This window comes from Tachysurus vachellii, chromosome 5, assembly GCF_030014155.1.
Source record: "Tachysurus vachellii isolate PV-2020 chromosome 5, HZAU_Pvac_v1, whole genome shotgun sequence".
Classification (NCBI taxonomy): Eukaryota; Metazoa; Chordata; class Actinopteri; order Siluriformes; family Bagridae; genus Tachysurus; species Tachysurus vachellii.
Genome location: NC_083464.1, coordinates 32,213,742 through 32,239,727, shown reverse-complemented (window position 1 = coordinate 32,239,727; position 25,986 = coordinate 32,213,742). Strand labels below are relative to the sequence as shown.

Below are 25,986 nucleotides of genomic sequence, written 5' to 3'. Positions count from 1 at the left end.
GTTTCATTTACCGTGTTTATTTATCTGTAAATTGAAGCCATGCGATATGTTAGTATGTTAATACAGTATGTTAACGATCACACTAGATATCATGTGGAGCTAAACCCCAAATATCATGTGGATTGTTTAGAGTTTAAAGGGAAGATATTAAATTAAATTAATTTACATAAATTATAATAATGTAGCACCGTAAAAAAAAAAAACACAGAGAGATTTAACTAAAAAAACTAACGGAGATTTCAAACAAATGTTTCTGAGAGTTTCTTTGGGTTTCTAGTAAAATACACTTCATTACTATTTATTGATTTTGTACCTTAAACCTGTTCAGAGCCCAGCTGAGAAGTGTTAATGTAATAGGACAGTGACAAAGGATGGAGCGTATCTGTACACAGCAGAAGGGAAAGGAAGATAAGAGAACAGATAAATGAATCATAGCCAGTTCCCAGTGGAGATGAACGTGTGTGTGTGTGTGTGTGTGTGTGTGTGTGTGTGTGTGTGTGTGTGTGTGTGTGTGTGTGTGTGTGGGAGAGAGACTCAGAGACTGTCTTGGTAGGAACAGGGAGGGATAAGGAGGAGATTGCAGCATGAGCGTTGGTGTTCCAAGGTGCTACTTAAGCAGTAAGTCAGTAATTAGATATTTCATTCGCAGGTTTTTTCTACCTATTTAATACCTACTCCATCAGTGAGGTAGTCTACAGCAGAAAAGGGAACATTTTCTAGTTCACCAAATAAAGACTGGTCCACGCTAGCAGGTTTCTACTGTACAATCCTAACGACGGCAGAACCAATATATGATTACTATCTTTAATAAAACGCTACGAACGTTGAGCTTAAAGTCACGGATTGATCAAAGATCCTGAATCTCACAATCTCTGGAACATTCACAATTTCATAACATGGTCGATAAAATTTTAGCTTTGCTCCTTAATTAAATAGAGTTTCACATGACATCAAGTCAGTTGGAGGTGGTGTCCTACTGTATTAGAGCGAGACAACTGAGCTGTTAGAGACATTTATGGCAAGGAGGAATATAGTGGAAATGTTTTTGTTTAATCATTATTATATTTATATTCATGTAATGTATTTATATTGTGTTGTGTTCCTATCGGGGTGGTTGTAAGTCATTCACTCGTAATTGTTTGCAGTTAGAACAGATTTATGGCTGCAAGTACTAACAGGTCCTGGAACTTCGGGAGATGTATCGGAGTTTGTGTAACCTTTAATGGCTTTTTTCTTGTTCCCTGAAATTGTGTTCTTACTGTGTGTGTGTGTGTGTGTGTGTGTGTGTGAGTTAGTAATTTGAAGGGCTTTGAATTGCATCTCCACACCTACTTCAGGTAATGATAACTAGGTTTGTTGTTGTTGTTGTTGTTGTTGTTTGTAAGGCTCTGTTGATTCTCTTGAATTCTTGATTCGTTTTCTTAGATCTCGATCATCTCCAAACAGCCAGGTTTCATCTGTTATGCATGAGCGGTTAGCATTTTTTTCCCCTACACTAGTAGCATGTCTCTCCTTCTCTCTGGGGGATGTTTGTGTTATGGTGGTGAGAGGTAGAGGTGGTATGTGTGAAATGCCGAGGAGAGATCTGCCATGGTGTCATCTCCTATCACGTTGAACACATTTCTCCCCAGCTCCAGGGTACAAGATGTGGTCACAGTGTTGACGGCATGGCTGAGTGTCTTATCGCGCTGCGTGTATCAGAGTCACGTCAGCTGGTGGTTATCAAGCTGTCTTTCCCAGTTGCCTCAGCATCGCCCTGACGTGATACCAAGTCGCCTCCTTTTCTAATGGAAATGTCTTTTCTCTTCCAACACTGGCAGGATTAGCTAATTTTCCAATCAATTGTTTTTAGCCTGTGTGAAGTTCCCCACATCTCCACCTGGGATGAATCCAAAATTATCCAAAAAGAGACCACTGTAACGAAAGAGCTACAGATGCATTATAAAGGACCACAGACATGATGACAGAATTAAGACTGAGATATTCACCTTGAGATAAAGCTCACAAATTCATCAGTGAATCTGACACTTGGATGTATTTATCTTATTTAAAACAACTGATGATCAACCTGAGACATGACAGAATGTGAAACTGCCAAAGTAGAAGTGTAATTCTCTTCAAGTACACGTCCAAAATCTACACCTTGTTTAGGGGCCCAGCAGTGGCAGCTTGGTAGACGTAGGAATCGAACTCACAACCTTCCGATCGGTAGCCCATCACCTTAACCACTAGGATACCACAGCGCTTGACTGTTGGGATCTGGAGTGAAATTCCAGAGGAGACGTGTGTAAGATTAACGAGGTCTTTTCGTCTTCACGGGACACCTCAATGCTGACTAGCTGATGTGGAGAAACCGAAAGTGATCAAAAGATCTCGTATTTAGATTCTTTTCTTCATTGAAATAATTAAAAACCAGCAGAAAAAATCAGCAGCAAAAACATTTCTCATGAGATAATTAATGTCCAGAGGACAAAATAAAACAGACTTTAACGTGATGAGATTCAGTTTTAAAATGACATTTTCATAATTAGACCTCAGGCTAAAACAGATGCTCATTTACATTCAAATCTTTTTGTAGACTAAACTCTGCTATTCCACTTAAGCTACAGCAAATTAGTGACTAATATAATAATATAATGAACATTTAATTTTTTAAACATATTTTTATTATTAGTCTACGATTATCCTGCTCATCCTGAGATCCTGCTGTTTCTCCACAATTTCACAGCACCGCAGTACTATATCGTCGCTGTCAGGCGGAAACCTCGTATCTCCAAATCAGTGGATTGTCTTGCGCTAAATTCCTGTCCTCAGACGAGCACCAGAACTAGCGGGGGTCAAGATTTTTTTTTTCTTTGAGCCCAGTGTTTTGAAGACATTTACCTCAGAAGACGTGTTGATTCGTTGTGACTCTTCTTGAGGAGAAATATGACGTGAAGCTCTCACACGGAGTGAGGAAGAGGTGGACAGTTGAAGTGTCCAATGGAGTTATGAGATTTGCGCTCAAGCTATTTTCAAGACTTTAGATTGGTTAATAACTTGTAAAAATAACAGACCCACGTGGGGACTGACCAATAGCATCCATATGTGAAAAAATATGAAATTGACCAAATTTGGACATACGAGGTTTCCGCCTGACAGCGACGATATGATTTAGTAGTAAATTATTTATTGAATATTAATGATATTGTTTTCGAGAGACGACAGTAAGACAGTAAATCATATATTTTAGCTACCCTGCTTATTGCACAACAATTTGTTTTCAGATTGTCGCTGCAATTTTTATTATTAAATTCATTTCTTATTAAACACAAGTTCTACAGTGTTTAAACCTGTCACTCTGTAATATATTTACAGTTCATATGTACAGAAATCACTCATAATAGTCATAGTAAATAATGTTGAGTTATTTTTATACGTAGAATTTTATTCTTTTTTTTTTTTATTTGTGTTCTTTTGTGTATTTTTGAATGTCTCACGAACTGCTAAGTCTTTGTCCTCCTTGCCCTTGTGTTGTGTCCGTTGGGACCCCAGATCTAAGGTACAGTAGGAATAACTCTACAATAGAATAACAACAAACTGTGTATTACGATAACATAATATCACTTTAATGCTTCTTTATTTTCTATAACTTGGAAGCCATGTGATAAAACAAATAATATTATTAATAGTTTTTTAATAGATTGCCCAATAATTAGGGTATGATGGGGTTGTTCTTTGATACTTAGGTGTATGTGAAAAAGACATAATTGAGAGCATATCGATAAAAGGCTAAAATGAGAGAAAAACAGAAAACATGGACAGACAGTATACATCATGAGTAAACAAAAAAATAACATTAATATTGATTACATCATGTATCTATCATCATGTGATCGTGATAAATAGAACCCACACTGGTAAATTCCCCAATAATGTCATGACAGTGCTACAATTTCCGAAGTGTGACAACATGCTGAAAAAAAAACCTTCTGTTCAGCACGGACCAGGAATCTTCGTCCACTGCCAAGAGTTATTTTAACTGGAATCATTAGGGTAGTTTGTCACTTTGAATAGCACGGTTAAGACACATTAAGCTGCCAACAGTTGTTTGGATTCTCGTGGGTTGCACCATAAGGAGTATTTATGTGATTTCCAATCCTATTACAGTCTCAGCATCTTACCATCCATCCCACCAGCCATGGACACGCAGCCTTGGACGCATTTCTAACTGGGTTATTGATTCCGTTTAGTTGACCATGTCTAGGTATTATAATTATTGACAGCAATATCTATCCGTCTTGTCTGTAATAACGTGCACGATCCAGAGAGACCCTTTGATCTACATGTTGGGTGTTTAATATACAGACTACTGAGATGTCATTCTGTTATTGAGCTCCTAATTATTCAATTCTGACTCTTTTGTACAGCAGTTTGTTTAAATGTCTGGAATATAGTTAGAACTGTAACTAATAAGGATGGTATGTTACACAGAGTCCCCTTCAGATTTATTGGTATCCTTCAGAAAAATTAGCAAGATTAATTAGCAAGAAGGGGGGCACGGTGGCTTAGCGGTTAGCACGTTCCAGGGTTGGGGGTTCGAGTCCCGCCTCCGCCTTGTGTGTGTGGAGTTTGCATGTTCTCCCCGTGCCTCGGGGGTTTCCTCCGGGTACTCCGGTTTCCTCCCCTGGTCCAAAGACATGCATGGTAGGTTAATTGGCATCTCTGGAAAATTGTTCGTAGTGTGTGATTGTGTGAGTGAATGAGAGTGTGTGTGTGTGTGTGTGTGCCCTGTGATGGGTTGGCACTCTGTCCAGGGTGTATCCTGCCTTGATGCCCAATGACGCCTGAGATAGGCACAGGCTCCCCGTGACCCGAGGTAGTTCGGATAAGCGGTAGAAGATGAATGAATGAATTAGCAAGAAAAATGAGCAAGAAGGATTAACATCACTCACAATTATTCATATTTTATATATAATCTTCCAAGCTTAGTGTATCTTGAATAAACACAAATGTACTATGCACCTTCAAGTGTTAAGCAGTTTTATGTTTATTATGTTTGCTTTACCAAGATTGATGTGTACCTTTTTAAGCTTTACTTTAAATGATAATTATGGCACCTACAGTATATTCTACTATATCCAGGTGAAGGATACATCCTATAGAAGTCAAACTGATTCTTGTTATATTCCATTTTTTAATAAACACAAGGTTAAAAAAGAAAGAAGCTCTTAGTTAGTAGTTAGATGTCTGAACCACTCAGACTTAGTACTTAAATTAACACTTAGTTTTTAGACTGATGGTATTTTTAGTCTCTGACCTACTGAACCAGGATCAGGATGTATTCATTAATGGAGACGTAAAGCTTCTGTAAGTCATCTGGTTTAAGAGCGTCTCCCATAAATGTAAATGTTGTAGCTGAACTTAACCAAGCGTAATAGAAGTAAAACTGATGAGGATGGTTGGTGTCCAGAAGGAACTGCACACAAGAAAACATCATGGTAGCTCACTGGGGCTTTGGAGGTGTTTTGTTACTTGTCTTTTGATACCTGGCTGCTGTGCATAGATTTACGAAGAGATTTCAACTTGATTGCGTTTGTCACTTGATACAAAATCAACTGCTGTGTTCTCTCTCAGTCTCTACAAGTGACTCCAAGCTTGTTACAGGTCTCTAAAACCAAACCGTTTCCCAGCATGTTTAAGTGTTATACACGTCAGGTATAATAACTGCGCTCATTTACACCAAGGGTGCTAATAATTCTGGAGGGCACTTTGTCGTCTGTTTTCCTTTATTCAACAACGCTCATTTTTGATCTGTTTCTTTTTTCTCGGCAGGACATCGAGGCTCACGTCGCCTTTGTGATCACTGTCCCTACGGCACTGGCCATCTTCCTCAGCATCTTTGTTCTGGTCTGCATTGAGTCAATCTTTAAAAAGCTCCTGCGTCTTTTCGCTCTGGTCATCTGGGCCTGCCTGGTCGCCATGGGATACCTCTTCATGTTTTTCGGCGGCATCATTTGTCCCTGGGATCAGGTAAGACAAGAAGTTCTTGTTTTCATTCATGCAGTGAGAAATCCTTGTGAGAAGAAAAAAAAACCCCAGAGGAAGCTGACAGAGGGAAAAAAAGCACCTCAGGGAGTCGCTGAGGTGAATAGGAAGGTTTATTAAAATAGAGTACTTGGTGGAAATTAAGTGGAAATATGCAGCGTAGGGTGAAATTAACCAACACGGATGAGCTCTCAGAGCGGCAGTGTGTGCTTTTTAGCCCAATTATATCTGCTCTAGTTTTTTTTTTACCCATGTGAATATGTAAGTTTAATATGTAGGGGATTTTTTTTTTCATTTTATACCAACAATTACATTTTTAATTTATTACCAAATGACTCATCGTAATGATCTATTTATAGTGTTTTGGAACATCTGCAACTTCTTCTTATCACTTTATACAGGAACAGCAATAAACATTTGTTTGCTCGCTTTTTTCATATAAGGTAATAAGCCGAAAAAAAGCTCGTCATGTTACCCGGAGGTGTGAAGTCTATTGCAGTGTCGATAATAAATAAGTAAATAAATATTTATATATTTATATTTTATTATTAACCCTGGATTTAGTTCTTGGGTTTTGGCTGACACGTTTAAATAATCTTCTGTCAGAGCTACTGGACCTTCCGACCAATCAGATTCTTGAATTCAATACAATTCCTTATATGGTCATATAAACACTCGGATCCTTATATGGTCATATAAACACTCGGATACCTTTTTATAAGGAATCACTTCATATTTCCAAATTCACACAAATATACAAATTCGTTCTTGGTTTGTCTTTAGCTAGCTTCTTGTTCTGGTTCTTCTTCCCAGTGAAATAAAGGTTACTAAACTGAAATAAAACAAATAATACCGTTAAAATGAGGTTTAAAGCAGATTATTCAGTTATATATATATACGTATATATATATATATATATATAACTACAGTTTATAAATCGTTTGTTTATTGTTGTTTTTCCACCTCTGAGCACGTGTGGATACAGAATAGGTTTTTTTCAGCACCAGTTTTAGAAACTTGACATTATATGCAACCATTAGAAAAGTTAGATTTATTGATGACATCTGAAAGTGACTGTAGGCCATGAAATTAGAAATTCATTTATCGAACGATTCACGTAGATCCGGAGATTTCCTGTGATCGGATTACGTAAAGTGCATGTAAATGTGTTTTTTGGGAATTCAACCCTAGAATCAATAAGAAGAAAAAACAGATTGGTGGATGACACTTTTTGTTTTGGAGGAACTGACTCACAGGTGAATGAACATTCTCTATACAACACTGCTGGATTCTTGATTCTGTTGATTCATGTTCATATTCATGTATATATTCACTTACTCTGATCGTTCTTATCTCATCTCTAGCAACTACTTATTGTCATGGATTTATATAACAGCTGAGGGTCACAGTGGCTTAGTGGTTAGCACGTTCTCCTCACACCTCCAGGGTTGGGGGTTCGATTCCCACCTCCGCCTTGTGTGTGTGGAGTTTGCATGTTCTCCCCGTGCCTCGGGGGTTTCCTCCGGGTACTCCGGTTTCCTCCCCCGGTCCAAAGACATGCATGGTAGGTTGATTGGCATCTCTGGAAAATTGTTCGTAGTGTGTGATTGTGTGAGTGAAAGAGAGTGTGTGTGTGTGCCCTGCGATGGGTTGGCACTCCGTCCAGGGGGTATCCTGCCTCGATGCCCGATGACGGCTCCCCGTGACCCGAGGTAGTTCGGATAAGTGGTAAAAGATGTATGAATAAATAGCAGCTGCTCCATATAAGTTATATAAGGCTACTAATAAATACTGTATGTGTTCTGTAAGTATGTTGGTTATTTATAATTTGTTAATGGAAAGAGAAACTAATTTGTATCCCAGACTAACTTGGTGCTGTACAGGAGGAATACAACACTTCAGCATGTCCTGTCATAATAAAATAACTTTGGGCTGGTAGCCGTAACCTTTACCGTAACTCGGCTGGCATGACATCACCCTGTTGTTGATTATACATTATGATTGATTATTGGTTTAATCAGTGTTTGTTTGTGTTTTTGAGCACGCTGTACAGATTAGGGAGTTAAAACAATGGTGTACATTCTAGGTGTTCCTATTAAAGTGGCTGGTGAGTCTGAACTTCACAGGAGTCTGAACGTCAACCTAAGAAAGTAAAGAAAAAGAGTACGTTCCCATAGGCTTATTAAATGGACCGCTACAGCCACGTTGTAATGCTTCACGTTTTAAATTGCCTGGTGTGCTGGAAGAAGAAGTGTGCGCTGACTTTAATCATAGCCTCTGGCTTGGTGTCTGACTGTTAATGTCTTGCTGGAAAATACTTTTAGCCTCAATCTCATTTCATTCTCGCTAAATTTTTCAATTTTCTCTGCTGATAATTACATTCTTAAAGTTAAGCTGGCAGCATCAGGATCTTGGAGGATTTGTGCGTTTAATGCTTTATCGTCAGCTTCAGAAATTTATACCTAGTAACCAGAAGGATGTGTTCTTTGAGGTATATGCTGTTGCTAGGCTAGCGGTAGTGACGAGAATGCGACCTGTCTAACAGTGACTCTAACAGTGACCTTTGCCTCATCCTTCTTACTCGTGTGTTGTTCCTTTAGAACGAGCGGCATATGGTGAAAGACAAACAAAGCTGATGTCAGACATGGGAGGACGGATGGCTTCCTGTGTCAGTCAATATCTCCACTTGCTTCTGGATTAAAGAAGTCCACGTGAGCGGCTTACAGACACGTAGGCACCGATCGGCTCGGCTCAGCCATACGAATGCATGGCACAGTGAGGTGTGGTTCCTCGGGTGGGAATGTAATCTAATAAAAGATCGTTTCCGCCTGTGATGGTAGAGCGCAAAGCAATACAGAAATCCTATTATGGCACAAGAAGCTAGAAATAAATACACATTCCCAAAGAAAAGATGATTTCAATAATCTAAAGATTCACATTCTCCTGCTGGCAAAGAGAAATCAAGACAGGACATCAGGTGATATTGTGAGTTCTTCATCATCATCATCTTTATTTTTAGTGTCATCTCATCTACATCATCTACTCTACTACATTTCCACATGGCTCTCATATAACACTTGACTGTTTGTCAAATTTGTAATTTCAGTTTTATTTGAAGGACTCGTACACTTGTGAACGAAAGGGTTTGTTTTGTTGCTGTCCTCGTTTGAAGTTCTCTAGAGGTTCTAGTTTTGTAAAAAGTTGGAATAACTTCAAGCTTCCTTTACAATCCTAAGTAGTAAAGTTACTTCCGTCTACATACAGTAATAGCGTCAGATCTCTGCACTCGGCCTCGCTTTCAGTAATTGCTCTAGGAATCCTAGTGAATCAACACCAAAAGGATGAATCTCTCTTTTCTTTTCTATTCTCTCTTTTTTTTTTTTCTCAGGCTCCAATATTTACTTTCCTGAAAAAGTCAGGCTGGTGCTCCCATCCAATTAAAATGACTAAGGCATTAATCTGCAGTTACCCTGGTGTTAACGTTGCCGAGCATGTTGCCGTTGTCTCTCCAGGAGACTCGCAGAAGTTGAAAGAAAAATCTGGGCTGATTATCCAGCTTACTGCTGGCAAGGTGCAAAAAGCAAATGAAACAACGATGAAAAGGTCGAGTTTGGATTTCGTATTGCAATAGCAAAGGTTATGTCACTGTCACCTGCAGTTCATCTACATCTTCCAAATGTTTAAGTAGCTCTGCACAAAGCTCCTTGGTGTTGTATTTAACCTTAAAAGGTCACCTTGGTGAAAAAGCAAATGAACACCATTTTCTCCTTGACCTAAAGGTAAAGGACATTAGTGTCTAGTTTTTACAAGGAGTGCAAGCCTACTAGGTTTAGGTTTCAGGTAATGGAAGTCCCGATATACTTTCCACAATAAGTATACTTACATAATAATTTTTATATTTGTATTGTTGTCCTTCAGCTGCTGCCTGTTCATGGTTTGTCACAGCAGATTGTCCAATCAACAGATATTTAATTTAGCACAGTTTTTACAGCGAATGCCCTTCCTGACACAATCCCCCTGATTTATCCAGGCTTGTGATCAGCACTGAGGGCTAAATCCCCCCTGTGGCCGGGTCGTCTCCCTGCTCAGGAATCAGACCCAGGCCACGGTGAGTCAATCTGACCAGTTGCTGCTTCCACATAAATGTTTAAATAGTCCACAATCGATTTCTGTGGAAAAATCGATCCATTTTCAACACGGAATAGAGAAACCCATAACCCAAGTCTCCTAGGCTTCTAACAAGCAAAAGCAAGGAATTCAGATAATCTTATTGAAGACATCGTGTATAAATATGTTTACTATAGATCTAAACACCACTACACTTAATTGCAGGTTCAGTCTACATGTGATGTGACTCATTTCTTTCCACAATGACCTTACTAACCCAAACCTCACAGACATTAACACCACAGAGCCATCAATGGAGCTGAAAATATAATCACTGCATTCGACGCAAAGTCACACCCTGCCTAAAAGTGCTATAAAAAGACTACAGGTGGCTATTGATCACACACACACACACACACACACACACACACACACACACACTCACACAAAAACACATTATCTGCTGAAGGCTGGTTTAGTCTTTTGTGTTAATGTACATTTGCACGTGTTGTATTTTACCCTGACACCAACAACTCACCCTGCATCCTGGGGCATAACCAGGGGAGGGGACTTTGTCATGCATCTCGGTTTATTATCCAGCCTTACATACTTCTTTCATGCATGAATATTTAGCCAGGAGTTTCACTGAACCCTTCCTGCTTTTGTCAGTGGTTTGTTATGTGTTTGTGTTCACCTGTTCCATGTTATTCTGTAAGTAAATATTTCTATCACATATCCCAAGCCTTGCTTTCATTATCCTGCCTTAATTTCTGGTTTCAGCTCTCGCATTTATTTTGTCTTGGATTATCTTTGATTATGGACTCTTCACACTACAAACTACACCAGGCCTTCTGATTGGTTGAGGTGTAGCGGTTTGTCAGGTCATGTACCTGAAAGCACGAGACACTGTCACCATTCTTCTGTTGGGATTCAGAGTAACATTATTGATGTAATTCTTACCCGGATGCAAATCTGGCATTACTGATTAATGCTATTTGAATATTTCTTATTTTACCCTCAGAGTTCAATGGCAAAACGTCAGTCTCCAGACATGACGTGATTCCTCACTTTAGAAAAAATACTTTCCTGAAGTCTCTGGAATATGAACCATCACTGCTCTGTTGTTGTAGTCTGCTGTATTTACAGTGTGTGTATTCATGTTCCAGTTCACTAAGCAATAATAAAGTCCTTGAACATTTATATAGAGGATCACATCTTCGTTATAATGCACCTCCAAATTTTCATTAATGTTATCTATTACTGTAGTTCCTGGGAGCTTTCTGCCTTCAGTTGGTCATTCTGCTCGGGCTTAGCATTGAAGATGTTTATGAGGCATGAAATAGAATTCAGATAAAAATGTGATTAGGTGTCAGCAAAATTTAGGAGGAAATCCTGTTGCAATTTTGAATGCGTACTTCACGTTTTCTCAGTTCTTGCTGATCTTGTTGTTTCCTTTCTATCCCAAGCACATCTGCTCCTGAGTTTGTTCAGCTGAAAAATGCTTAAGCTGATTTAAAAATGGATTGTCATGAGAATGCTTCCCATTCTGGATATTACAGGATGAATAGAGTAGAACAAAGTAAGTCATTCCATTTCAGTGATATCAGTGTGGATGTCAGTTAACTATATTGTATTTTTATATCTATTTTTGCTAATTACAGATGTATTTCATGAATTCCATAAAGAAGTCTCCCAATCTCAAAATTTCAGGTACAAAACCGTGTGTGTTTTCATCCCAGAAGGATCTATTTTGATGGGAAGCAGTGTCTTATTTTTATTTAACTTCCCTTGTTAGTGTATGTGGTCACTGCCTGTTTGCACATCAGCATAGTAGCTAGGAAACTCTCAAAGTAAAGGTCAAGAAGTGTAAAAAAAAAAAAAAAAGCCAGGGGCTATGTGTCAAATTAGCTCCCATGTTTTATTGCCTCCTCTGGATTTGTTTTTCCCCTTTGCCTTTTGATGCTTTGCTTCTTTACCTGCTCAGTCGATTTGCTGAGAGATATCTGTTATCAATATAGAGCTGGGAGAGGATTTCTTTATATATGGGTCTGGGAATGTCTGACTTAACCCCAATACACACACACACACACACACACACACACACACACACACACACACACACACACACACACACACACACACACACACAGTACCTCAATCAAAACCCAGTGTGATTCCTTTAATTACAATATTTTCTGTTCACATGAGATCCATAAAGGTCTATTGAATCAGTACAAAAGTGTCCCATAGACATTGTATTTTTTTCAATGATGGGCAAAACCAACAATAATTAGAAAACTACACACACACACACACACACACACAAACACACACACACACACACACACACACACACACACACACACACACACACACACATACACACTTCATTAATCAGTATAAACTATATGATGCATAAGATATTATAGAGTGAAAACAAGGAAAAAAGCATCAGTTTGATGGTAAATGGCGTCATGGTTGTGCAGCTTGAGCGCTAATCCTGTGTATATCACTTCCTGAGCCCAAGGTGTTGTGTTCAACTGCTGAGAAATCTCTTATTGCCAGGGTGTATAAAATGTCCTGAGCGTACACTATGGTCTGTCCTACATACTAAAATCCATATGTTGGGATTAAGTCCTGAAAGCTAGTTAATTAGCTACATATCCTAAGGGGAGGATTTGCTAAGATTTAGCTGACTTCACGTAACACGGTTCTGTTCTGTTGTTTAAATAGTTATATGATGTATTTTTATACCAGAGAACAAAAATACTTCTCTGTTAATATTACAACTTGTTGCTGTAAGCTATGAGCTTTTTTTACTGACAGAATTCACAACAGACAGTAAAACAGAGCAACCCACTTAGCCACCTAGCTATGTAGCTGCAGCCATTTAATTTAATCTTATATGGATGAATATCTGTTTCCAAAAACCAAGTTAACCGAGTTAATGGAGTTGAACTGAGTGAGACGTCTTTTTATCTGTTGCTTTTATCATGTTATCTAGCTACGTTGCTAAAGGGCTAGTCTGCGGCTTAGCTTTTTAAAATCATGTGTTATAATCAAGTTACAGTAATAGTAGCTTCACCAACACCTGAAAAATAAACAAACATTTGCCTGAATTTTAAAAAAATGGATGCAGCCATCAGTTTATCTTCTGAGAGTGAATTATTATTTCACCAAGAATCAGAAATATATGCCCTAGCAAGTATCTCTTCCTGTATGGCCACCAACACTTCTAAACTTGTTCACATATGCTTGATCTTCTAGCAGATTCACTGTTAGCCATGGACAAGACACAAGGGATTCCTTAGAAATTATAATATATGTATATATTCCATTTTTATTTGCTAAAATTTTATAAGGACCGTTCAAAGCCTTTCTGAGATTATTCCAAAACCTGGTAAAGATGAAGATTTATGAAACTAATGTTTCAAGAGGCAAGGAATGCTTGTGTGCCTTCTAGGATGTTATGTAGCTTATGGACCAAAATGAGGCTGATTCAGACTGACACAAGCTCCAGACAGCAGCGAACATGCCATTAGCATTCAGTGGACTTGCTTGTCTGAGCTCAGCTGCAGATCCTCGGACTCTCCGGAGCAAATATCCAGAGGGACAGTCTTATGAGGGCTGGGGCTGATATTTTTCACAAATAGCGAAGGATGATACATGCTAACAATGTACCGAAGCAGATCATATCTCTGTCTCGATGAATCTGAGAAGACAGAGCTTTTTTCTGACGTCTTAATCTCTAGCCAGACAGGCCGGACCGAGGGCTCTCGCAGCATTAATATGACTGGAAGGGCACTTTTCATTTTCCGTTTCAGTCAATCTGATGCTTATCCCAGGGCCACAAAGCCTCCTCTGTTGTCTCTGGAGTAGGGTGAAAGCTTATCTGTTCCAGGCAGGCCAGTACCCCTGCTGTGATTGGCGGATCCCTGAGTCCCCACTGCACGCATGCTGCCATGTTAAAGCGAGCCAAAAAACAGGAACACGTGAATAGCTTGCATCCAGAAATTACCATCTGCTGGTATAGAGCCGACGTGGGAGCAAGCACAGGCATGAATGGGTTAGCAATTTAAACTTTGATTAAATGTCCAACCAGAAATTGGTTTAATAGCAAAAACATAGGACCCAAACATACACCTAGTGGGTGAGCGCTGTGCTTTCTGTGCTTGAGTAATGTCAGTGACAGCTGGTCATGATATTAGATGTGAAGGCTAAAATCTAAATCTCTTAAAACTCAGATAAGTAAAAATGTCAAGTTACTGAGACAAAATATTGAGGCATGTCAAAAATGGGAAGTTGAAATAACAGCATCATGTTGAAAAAAGGCTTTAAGCCAAAACAAAAGATATGATGAAAATATTAAAATTGAAAAAAAAAAAAAACCAAAACTGGTTATTAAACTGTAAAGATAAGAGAGCACCAAATTAAGAGCTATGAAGCTGAGAACTAATGATGTTAAGCTAAAATGATGAGCCTCCTTGTTCTACATTGATTAAAATATCTTGATGTAAATAACAGTAAATGAAATCTGTGAAATTCTGTTCTGTTGTATTGATAACAAACTCAAACGTCTTCACTTCAGCCTTGTTGTTCCAATACTTTTGGTGGGCTTTGTATTTAAGACCTCATTCGCGCTCTCTTGCTCTCTCTCGCTCTCTCTCTCTCTCTCTCTCTCTCTCTCTCTCTCTCTCCCCCTCTTTCTGCTAATGACAAAATGATATGTAGAACATCGTTGTCCAGATATGTTTTTGAAAGTGCCAGTGCTTAGCCATCTGCTATTATTACAGCATTAGTGCTTAAATGAAAAGATTACTCTGCCTGACTACAGGCTCATTTCTTCTAGCCATTCCGTGTAATTCAGTTAGCAGCATTGAATTTCACAGCACTAAAGCGGAACATGGACCAAATTAAATTCAGTGTAAAATTTAGACGATAACATCTGTTTATAATGAAACCCTAGTGGAAATAGAAATCAAGCTCTCACGATGCGACGCGTGTGTTCATACATCACTTAATAATTTACTCATGACCTGCTGGTAATGGACGCATCAATGCAATGGACATTATACGGTCATTTAGATACGAGGGTTCGGCTTAGGTTGCTTTCCAGTGTAGAAGACAAAGAAAAGAGATTTAAGGGCTTTGACTTCAACTTCAACTGTTGGGACGAGAGGACAGTGATGTCAGTGATGAACGTTCAGTGAGATACATAGCTAGTTTTGCATAATGCTAATGCCCACTCACACTCATTCACACATGATGGACTTCACCCTACACTGTATGTCTTTGGATGGAGGGCAGAAAGCAGAATACACTGAGGAAATTACCAGGTTATTACCCCAAAGTACCAGGAGAACATGAAAGACGGATGTGGGAATCGAACCCACAACCCTGGTGGTATGAGGCAAACCTGATAACCTCAGACTAAGACAGCTACAGTATATATATTTTTATATATATATATATATATATATATATATATAAAACTGCTGTCAATTTCATGTAAATTTATTCCTGTTTACTCGTGTAGAATGTACGAGTGGAATTTACACTTCAATCCATGCAACCAAAAAAATAAGCAAGACAAAAAAAATATTTAAAAAAAATTTAAAAACCTTTGGGGGCACGGTGGCTTAGTGGTTATCACGTTCGCCTCACACCTCCAGGGTTGGGGGTTCGATTCCCACCTCCACCTTGTGTGTGTGGAGTTTGCATGTTCTCCCCGTGCCTCGGGGGTTTCCTCCGGGTACTCCGGTTTCCTCCCCCGGTCCAAAGACATGCATGGTAGGTTGATTGGCATCTCTGGAAAATTGTCCCTAGTGTGTGATTGCGTGAGTGAATGAGAGTGTGTGTGTGTGCCCTGTGATGGGTTGGCACTCCGTCCAGGGTGTATCCTGCCTTGATGCCCGATGACGCCTGAGATAGGCACAGGCTCAAAAAAAAGGTTTAAAATGAATTAGACACTAATGCGCTAATATTTAAACCATAGCATTGTGTGTTATTATGGGATATTATAGACTGTGCATGATATTGTGGTTAGGGATGAGTAGAACAGTAGGAGTTTTTCAGAAAAAGTAAAATGACTGCTTGAAGGAGCAGAAGAGAAAAGTGCTGGTACTGTGTACTGACCCACTTCAGTATGCTAATATCGTCTCCATTATTTCTCTTTTTCACTTCTTGAGAAAGACTGCAGCACATTTGATTTTTTTAATAAAGAAAGCAGAAGAAAGAATCAGTCAACACTTTTTCTTATCGTATTCCACTTTGCTTTCTACTGTTTATCCAAGTCTGAGAAGGAGCTGTGGCAGGTTTGCAGGTTATTGAAATATTAAGGCGCAGTCAATATGCTGTCTAAACAAGCGCCCGATTATCAGCCATACAACAGGGTCTTCAGGTGAAACACATGATGGGGACACTTATAAATGCTTTTAAAATTCCAGAAAGGTTTTTTTTTTTTGCATTGTGCTTTAGATTGACCACAACACTCTTATCTATATCCTCGATTCTACCACAGAAAGCTGATTTGATTTTATTCCGCACACCAATCACATATAGGCTCGGCTACATGCCATGAAAGCCGTTTCATCTACGGTACATCCTGATAACTCTAAAAGTCCTTCTAGCACAAATATCGATTTAATTCAACAGACGGTGAAATTATGCAAACGTTATGGTCCATGATTTGAATAAGTGCTATTTTTTTTATATTTAAATAAAGCTAGGTCGTGTTAAGTTAAGTTGAATGCTTGTGTTTTTCTTGCTCTGAAGTCTTGTCTGGCTTCTGAGTGGTTTTCAGACCGTCAGCCCGTCTATCCTTCCGTCCGTTTGTCAGAGATTCTCTTTATCTTAAGAACAAGTGGTTGAATGTTTAAAAACCTTCCATAAACCTATCACTTTTAGGAGCATTCGAATGAATTAGATTGGAGTTGTTGCACAAATACATTAGATAGATAGGTAGAACGTTATTGGCATTGCATAGTACAGGTAAATAGCCTGGTACAGGTAAACGCCATTTAGCATCTACCAGAAGTGCAAATAGAAGAAAAAAATATGGAACAAAGGAACAAGTGCAGGTAAATATATGTACAAAAAATAAATAAAGCTATTGCAGGTAGTATGTGCGTAAGAATATCTTCTAGTTGTATGGAAAAAAATAAATATTTATGCTGTCAAATATCTGCATTATGTACATTGTATGTACAACAATAACCAAGAACTATACAGTGTATGTGCTGATAATATACATGATACAATAATACAATAATACACATTTACATGTTCTACATGTAAAATGCTTGCAAAGTCTTTTTTTCCTTTAGTAGCTTCCTTCAGTTTGTTTTACATAGATGTTACCTACACATTCATGTTCAACGGCTCAAGGTCCAGTTGTTTTGTCTTACTGTATGTATAAATGCTTTGTAAATTGGTCCAAGAGGTCAAATGAATGCAAGTCAAGTAAAGAAGCTTTTATTGTCATTTTAACCCTTAACAGCTGCAGTATACAGTTAAATGAAACAATACAAAACAGGAGAATGTTTCATACCTTGGTGGTCACGTGTCCGTCTGTCTGTTTGTGTCTGTTTGTTTGGGTCTGTCTGTCTGTTTGTGTCTGTCTGTTTGGGTCTGTCTGTTTGGGTCTGTCTGTCTGTTTGTGTCTGTTTGTTTGGGTCTGTCTGTTTGGGTCTGTCTGTTTGGGTCTGTCTGTTTGGGTCTGTCTGTCTGTTTGTGTCTGTTTGTTTGGGTCTGTTTGTTTGGGTCTGTCTGTTTGGGTCTGTCTGTCTGTTTGTGTCTGTCTGTTTGGGTCTGTCTGTTTGGGTCTGTCTGTCTGTTTGTGTCTGTTTGTTTGGGTCTGTCTGTTTGGGTCTGTCTGTTTGGGTCTGTCTGTTTGGGTCTGTCTGTCTGTTTGGGTCTGTCTGTTTGTATGTGTCTGTCTGTTTGGGTCTGTTTGTTTGGGTCTGTCTGTTTGGGTCTGTCTGTCTGTTTGTGTCTGTTTGTTTGGGTCTGTCTGTTTGGGTCTGTCTGTTTGGGTCTGTCTGTCTGTTTGGGTCTGTCTGTTTGTTTGTGTCTGTTTGGGTCTGTTTGTTTGTGTCTGTTTGTTTGGGTCTGTCTGTTTGGGTCTGTTTGTTTGTTTGTGTCTGTCTGTTTGGGTCTGTTTGTTTGTGTCTGTTTGTTTGGGTCTGTCTGTTTGGGTCTGTCTGTCTGTTTGTGTCTGTTTGTTTGGGTCTGTCTGTTTGGGTCTGTCTGTCTGTTTGGGTCTGTCTGTTTGTTTGGGTCTGTCTGTTTGGGTCTGTCTGTCTGTTTGGGTCTGTCTGTTTGTTTGTGTCTGTCTGTTTGGGTCTGTTTGTGTCTGTTTGTTTGGGTCTGTCTGTTTGGGTCTGTTTGTTTGTTTGTGTCTGTCTGTTTGGGTCTGTTTGTTTGTGTCTGTTTGTTTGTGTCTGTCTGTTTGTGTCTGTTTGTTTGGGTCTGTCTGTTTGGGTCTGTCTGTTTGGGTCTGTTTGTTTGGGTCTGTCTGTCTGTTTGTGTCTGTCTGTCTGTTTGGGTCTGTCTGTTTGGGTCTGTCTGTTTGGGTCTGTCTGTTTGGGTCTGTCTGTTTGGGTCTGTCCGAGTGTCTTGTAAGTACAATATCTCAAACAGGAGAATGTTTTTGGATTTATTTTATTGTTGCAAACCAGTTTAAGGTTTTTTGTCAATAGCTTGCGTTCATAGTATAATGGACACCTGACCATGAAGATTGTTGCAACAAAACACACATCTCAATGTTTTTGAATGTTGTAGCATTACAGTTTCCCTTCAATTCCCAAAAACTGTAAATGTCCCTGTGCCCAAAGTGGGCTCCATAATGACATGTTGTGTGAAGGTTGGTGTAGAAGATCTTGAGTGTTCTGCACAGAGCCCTGACTTCAACCTCACTGAACAACTGGAACACCGATCTGGAACACTGACTGTAACCCAGACCTCCTCATTCATCATCAGTGTCTGATCGTAATAATGTTCTTGTGGATGAATGATCAGAAATCCCCACAGCTCTGCTCCAAAGCCTTCCCTGAAGAGTGTAACTTATTATAACCGGGGACTAAATCTGAAATAAGTTTTTAATCTTGTGTCACCATGGTGTCAAATTCTACTTGTTTTCTTCTCTTATAATTAAATGATAAGCATAAAGCAAGTTATTGTCTTCTTTTTTAGTAAAATATGTGCTCACCATTCTGCTGCATTGTAAGATATTACCAGAATCTTCCCAGCAACTTTCCAACACCATTCAACGTTATATTAATATTAATGAGAAATCCAGATATGGTATAGTGGAGACAGGGGCATTATAATGCTGGAACAGGTCTGGGCCTCTAAGTTCTCGTGATGGAAATTGAAATGCTACAGCATACAAAAAAATTCTACACGATTGCACACTTCCAACTTTTGGGGTCAAGTGATGGTCAGTGGTTTTTCATACCTTTGGCCATAGAGTGTGATTGTTATTTCTTATCATTATGTCTATATAAAGCACGTGTCTAGCACATGAAGTTAATTGTAGCACAGATAAGTTAATGGGTTCAGTTCAGTTTTTATTAATGTACAACAACCATTTTTAATTTAATCATAAATGACACAATGTCCTGTCTATAGCAGCTCTAAACATCCCATACATAAAACATTACATAAATGTAGAATATTCATATAAACGCAGCTAAATTTAGACCCAAAAGATCTTTTTTTTTTTTTTTTTTATCAACATTACAGCTCATATTACAAAAAAAAAAACAAAACAGTTCCCAATCATCAACAGGTAATAGAGTCCATAATGAAGCCTGCTCTTTTCTGCACACGGGTGCCATTTTCTCTGATCTTAAGGTGCTGAAATTGGAATAAGTGGTAATGAGCAGCATTATGATGAAAGGAGTAAAGAACAAAGGAATCAAAAAAAATATATGAAGTAACCACGAGGTGCCTTTTATCACATACCAGCTTTTGGTGTCGAGTCAGATTAGAGAGTCGGCCACAGCCAAGCAGCAACACAAACACATCAACAAATGAGACCTTTTAGATGGAGTAGGAAAGGAAGATATTCATGTACCTGAATTCTGAAGGTGAATACAGATACTGAGAAGTGAGACTACATTCATTCTAGTAGGTTTCGGAAGAGCTTGCATGATACACATAGTCCAAGTTTTTAATAATATATATGGAAGATTCCATTATTGGTGACATTTTGTCCTTAAATTCATTTATAACTTACCACATTTTCCTCACAGCTCCATGGTAGGGAGTATAATAAAGTTTTAATGAATCTGTACCACTGTGGCCCTTTTGTTCTTGGCTGATTGGAGTGGGACCCAATGTGATCTTTTACTGTTGTAGCTCAGTCACCTCAAGGTTCTAATGCCTGATGTTGTCTGGGGTACTTTTCTGTTTAACATGGTTGTAAAGAGCGATTATAATAAACTAGGGATGAGCGAGTACAGCATTATCTGTATCTGTATCTGTATCTGTTAACCATATGAATTATCTGTATCTGTACTCGGAGTGGGTGGGGCCTAACCTGGAAGTATGCGGGGCTTGTCTTGAAATGGGCGGGGCTTTAACCGGTAATAATTAATTTGTAATATTTATAACACTAGCTTACTACCTTTATGTTTTTATGAAATACAGCAAAAACGTGTCAGACACTCAGTGTCTGGTTAATGGTTAGAGACAGCTGAAGGTTAAAAAAAGAAAAAAACCTCCGACAGGCAGAGACGCAATGCGAGTCGCATTCTACCAAGCAAGCAACACATCTGAACGAACCCACGTTTACCAGAACTCTACTGGTTAGTAAGTACGTATTATTAACGTTACAACCCGAAGTAAAAAGCTGAAGAAACCCTAAACGTTAACGGAAAAGACCCACGAACCCGAGTGACTGAGGGAGAGACAGAGAGCTGTTCTGTGTGTGACTGTGAGTGAGCAGAGCGAGACACAGCAACACAATACATCTGTATGTGTGTAGGGGAGGGGCGCTGTGACTAGCCTATCACTGTAGGGGAGGGGCGCTGTGACTAGCCTATCACTGTAGGGGAGGGGTGCTGTGACTAGCCTATCACTGTAGGGGAGGGGCGCTGTGACTAGCCTATCACTGTAGGGGAGGGGCGCTGTGACTAGCCTATCACTGTAGGGGAGGGGCGCAGTGACTAGCCTATCACTGTAGGGGAGGGGCGCTGTGACTAGCCTATCACTGTAGGGGAGGGGCGCTGTGACTAGCCTATCACTGTAGGGGAGGGGCGCTGTGACTAGCCTATCACTGTAGGGGAGGGGCGCTGTGACTAGCCTATCACAGAACACTGACACAATCAGATACCCAGTGATGATTTTCCTTCAATCTGAGCACAGATATTGACTCGTATTACTCGTATAATACTCGTACTCGGCAGAAGTGCTTTATCCGTACCGGATACTCGTTTCAGCCGAGTATCCGGCTCATCTCTATAATAAACACTATAGACTGACTGAGAGCTCGAACCTGATCTCTCTCACCAACAAGGTGATTCAGACCCCAGGATTGCCATTCAGTAGTTCAGCAGTTTCTGAAATATTTAAACAACGACTAAGCTGTAGCAAAAGATCAGTAAACCTAGTAAAACCTATCATAAAGCTAAAATTTTAAAAGAAATGTGTGTCTCTTGTGCTAAATGTCTTTTTTTTTAGTTATTATATATGATGTTCCTCACATACTGTATGTGTCGTGAACAGGGTTGCCAGATTTGCATGCGAGAAGAATCCCCCACCCCATTATAAATGATTATAAATGTATAATAGGGTATTTAAATGACTTTAAATGCATATAGGGTTCTGTTGTGGTGTTGTAGCATAGTTTACATTGAAATGTTGTTTTTTCATCAAAGAAAAAAAATGGTAAAAACCAGACAGAATCAGGTTATGCAAAGCTGACAGTTTCATTTAACACAGGTGTTGAACATTTACATGAAAAAAAAAGGTTGCCAAATATATCACCTGACAAAATTATGAAAATTCCACTGAACTTGTGCTCACGTAAGGGGGCAGATAAGGAAAAATATAAACCCATTCATCAAACATGTAAATGAAATCTTTCATGTTTGAAAGAGTCACAGCAAGCAACGAAAAGGAACTGAATGCGATAGTAAAAAAAAGAAACGTCCTTTTAGTCCTCAATCTGCAAGATGCACAATGTTACTAGAGAAGTGACAGCATGTAAGAATTTAAACAAAACCAACAGATTTGCGCATTCAGCTTATATTCAACTCCGTAGACATACTCAAGCACTCGGGAGATATAAATTACATTCATATGGTACTAACAAGCTGGTATCATAAAAATTCTCTTTACTTTCTGACATTTTTCTTCAAACACAATTTAAAATAATCCAATTTCCCCACGCTGAACAGATAAAGAAGTGGCATAGCGACGCATCCCACAGTGAAGAAGCTTATCCCGATATACGACACTCGGCATAAAAATGCTTCTTTGCTTATTTGCGACACTTCCGCAAGTATGAAAATGATCGCCGGTGGAAGATAAGCGACGAGCGTCATGGTCAAGCTGCTGAAGATGGTGTAGAGAGCTTGTCGTTTCTGTGGATGCATGTTCTTGTTTCCTGATGGATCTGGCTTTCGCAGAGCACAGAGTACAGAAACATTACAAAATGTTATGACTGGTAGGGCCACGATCAATGGTGCAGAGATCAAAGAGCTAGTGTATATTGATTTTACTGAGGACAAGACCACCCCAAAACTAAATATGACACACCAGACCATCAAGGTGACTGCTTTTCTAACCACATTTGCATTCTTACTCATTTTGTACATTATAGGGTGAACCACAGCAAAATAACAATCACCGCAAATACAAGCCATTAACAGAGGTCTTCCACATATTGGAAAAGAATAGATAAAGCTGATGAAACTAAAAATGCTCCTGATTTTCACAACCATCGCATTGTAGACGGCGAGCGGAAGCATGGCAGTAAAGATCAGATCGATGACGTAAAGGTTCCACATTAAGAAATCATTACATGTTCTTTGTTGATGTCGCTGGAACAGCTCTCGCAGAACCACCAGACATGCCGGCATCCCCAGGACGAAGCCAGCACAGCCACACCATACCCACACCCGGACCGCCAAGTACTGTTCTGTACACATTAAAACGTTTTGGACATTTACAGAATTGTTGGATGATGATAAATTCTGTACTAGTGGTTCAGCCATTTTCCCCCTCAGATGAACCTGTGAGCAGAATAAATAAGGTGTAAAAATTTAAGATAAAAAATCGCATTGAATTTTGAGCAGCTTGAATTATGTAACTAACGTCTCCCAGGAAGCTTCCAGTGTTGCTGCTCAGTGCCTCTTAAAAGCGAGTGTGCAGATTTTTGTCCCAGGTAGTTTTTCTACTGTATAAAATGCAAAACGGTTTTGCAGACAGAAATACAATGGAAATGACAACCATTAATCCTTAATTGTTGTTATTTCACTGCTTTTCATCCTAATTTATAGTCATGCACATTTCCCATCAATCAGACAGCTTGTCCTCTAACAGGGTGAAGTACATCACGTGATTCCTCACAGGCATGAAACCTGCTGGAGAAAGGAGGCGTGGCTTAAACTCAAGTAAATGGACTACAAATAGTTTCAATGAAATTGTATTTGATGTTGAAGTAAAATGAAAGTAAAGCAAGTAATCTTACAAACAACTGTAGCACTAAAATACTTGTGAGGCGTTATCATTCTTCACTTTCTATTAGTTTTAATGCTGATAACGATAACGTCCTGTAATTTTCCTTGTAGATCCTAAAAAATGACCCTTAAACCTTAAAAAGGTTTATTTATTTATTAGTTGTTTATTGCTACAGTTCTTAACTCTAGTTGATTGACATTCTGACAACTTTAATAACGATTACAATGATAAAGTCTTTATGAAACTCTTGTCATATTTATTATTAACCCTGGACTCAATTCTATTAATTTTAATTTATTTTTCTTCTCATCTGATTTTTCATTTGCACTTTTTCCATCACGGAGAGATACGAACGATTCACGAGTTCTGCTTCTTTGTGATCTTTAAACAGATATTTTAGTTTAGTTTAAACCTCATGATGTTATGTAAACTGATTTCGGTGAAGTATCAGGATGGAAGATAAATTGTGGCCATAAACGGATGCACATGATCAGCAACAATATACAAGTAGGCTGTGGAATTCAAGAAATTATTGATTGGTATAAATGCTTTGGACAATTCCCTGTCAGAACACCAGGGGGCGTTCCAGCAGGGTTCGTTTACATCCTGTTTTCTGATCGTTAGCCCATTCCTGCCTGTGCACACCTGGGTTAAGATGTTTGATCTTGACTAATATCTTCTCTTTAACATTAAGGAGAAGTGCCCACATTTCTACAAATTTTCTTAGAATAACGTCACTAGTAGTGACTTTGCATTAAGAATTTTCATGAATAATGGCCCTGATCCTTATGTTTCACTAATTACCTCCTCTATTCATTACCTCCCTATATGTCTTGGGTGTAATTTTTGCTGAGTCCTTGTTTTTTGTTCACCTTTTTCTTACCTGATGTTCTCCACTTTATGTTTTTGCTTTTCGGTGTATCTTGTATCTTGTTTTGTATTTTAGTCGCTCAGATTTTCCCCTAGTGTTTTCCTGTGCCTTTTGCTTTTGTTCTTTTATTAATAAAACCCCTGTCTGTCTTCTGTCCTTGCATTTGGGTCTGGATTTTGTTCCCACGGAGTCACCCGTACATGACAGTTGGTTATAACCTGCTCAGAATGTGCCAAGGAAACAATTCCCTACACCACTACAACACCTCCACCAGTGTGCACTGTTGACACAGGGCAGGTCATGGCTTCAGACTGCTGACACCAAATTCTCACCCTACCTTCCACTCAGGAATCCGGAGTCATCAGAACAGGCTACATTTTTCCAGTTTTCAGCAGGTTTGGTGGGCTTCCAACTGTAGCCCATCTTTCTGTTCTTGGGCTGCATACATACACCATAAGATTTGAGTTACTGCAGCCTTTCTTTCAGCTACAACTGATATTCCATCAGTCTCATCAACTATATGTTTCTGTCTCCAGAACTTCCAAATTTTAGAGCTTGTTGTACAGTGTGAGAAAATCCCAAGAGCCCAGCAGTTATACAGTAGAAATACTCAAACCAGCTCTTCTGTTAAAAACAATCACTGAGATTTCATTTTTCCCCATTCTGATAGATGCTATGAAAATGAGCTAAAGCTGCTGGCTCATATCTGCATGATTTTATGCCATGAAGTGCTGCCACATGACTGGCTGATTAAATACTCCACATGGCTGTGGTTCAAACTCACAATCTCCAATCTTCTCTATTGCAACACTCAAGAGTCTTTAAGCTCAATCTTTAAATCAGCAAAATACGCAACATCATCACAAACTGCTAAAACTGACAGAAAATTAGAAGCTTTCTATACATTTTTTAATTTTATTCTTTGTGATGATTTTGCACATGGACACAACTGGCAATATTATGTAATTATGCCCTCGTATTATGCCTCAATCCCAAGAGCACTAAGACCACTAAAGCAAATCTACTCTATAATGTATGAGCAGACGTAATGCCATGTAGCCATTATTCATTTATTTTCTGTGCATAAAATATCTTTATGCATCTCTGACATCATCAAAACAGAGAAGAACATCAGACCCTGAACTACTACTGAGATACGTCCAGTGTGAGTTCTGTAAAGTCTCCAGATTTGTCCATGTGTTGGATTCCCATGCTGTCATACATATGACTACTATGAAAATGTCATTGGTCAAGATAATTAATTACAGACATATTTTAGACATATAGATATA

At 39.0% G+C, this 25,986-nt stretch overlaps 1 protein-coding gene across 1 annotated transcript in view; it reads left to right on the top strand.

The window, feature by feature from the left end:
- The window catches only part of adcy2a (adenylate cyclase 2a), a 109,932-nt gene that overhangs the window by 1,937 nt on the left and 82,009 nt on the right, over window positions 1-25,986 (top strand). The window contains exon 2 of the mRNA XM_060871259.1: window positions 5,815-6,012. Within this exon, the coding sequence (XP_060727242.1) occupies window positions 5,815-6,012 (198 nt within the window). The remainder of the gene's footprint in view (window positions 1-5,814; window positions 6,013-25,986) is intronic.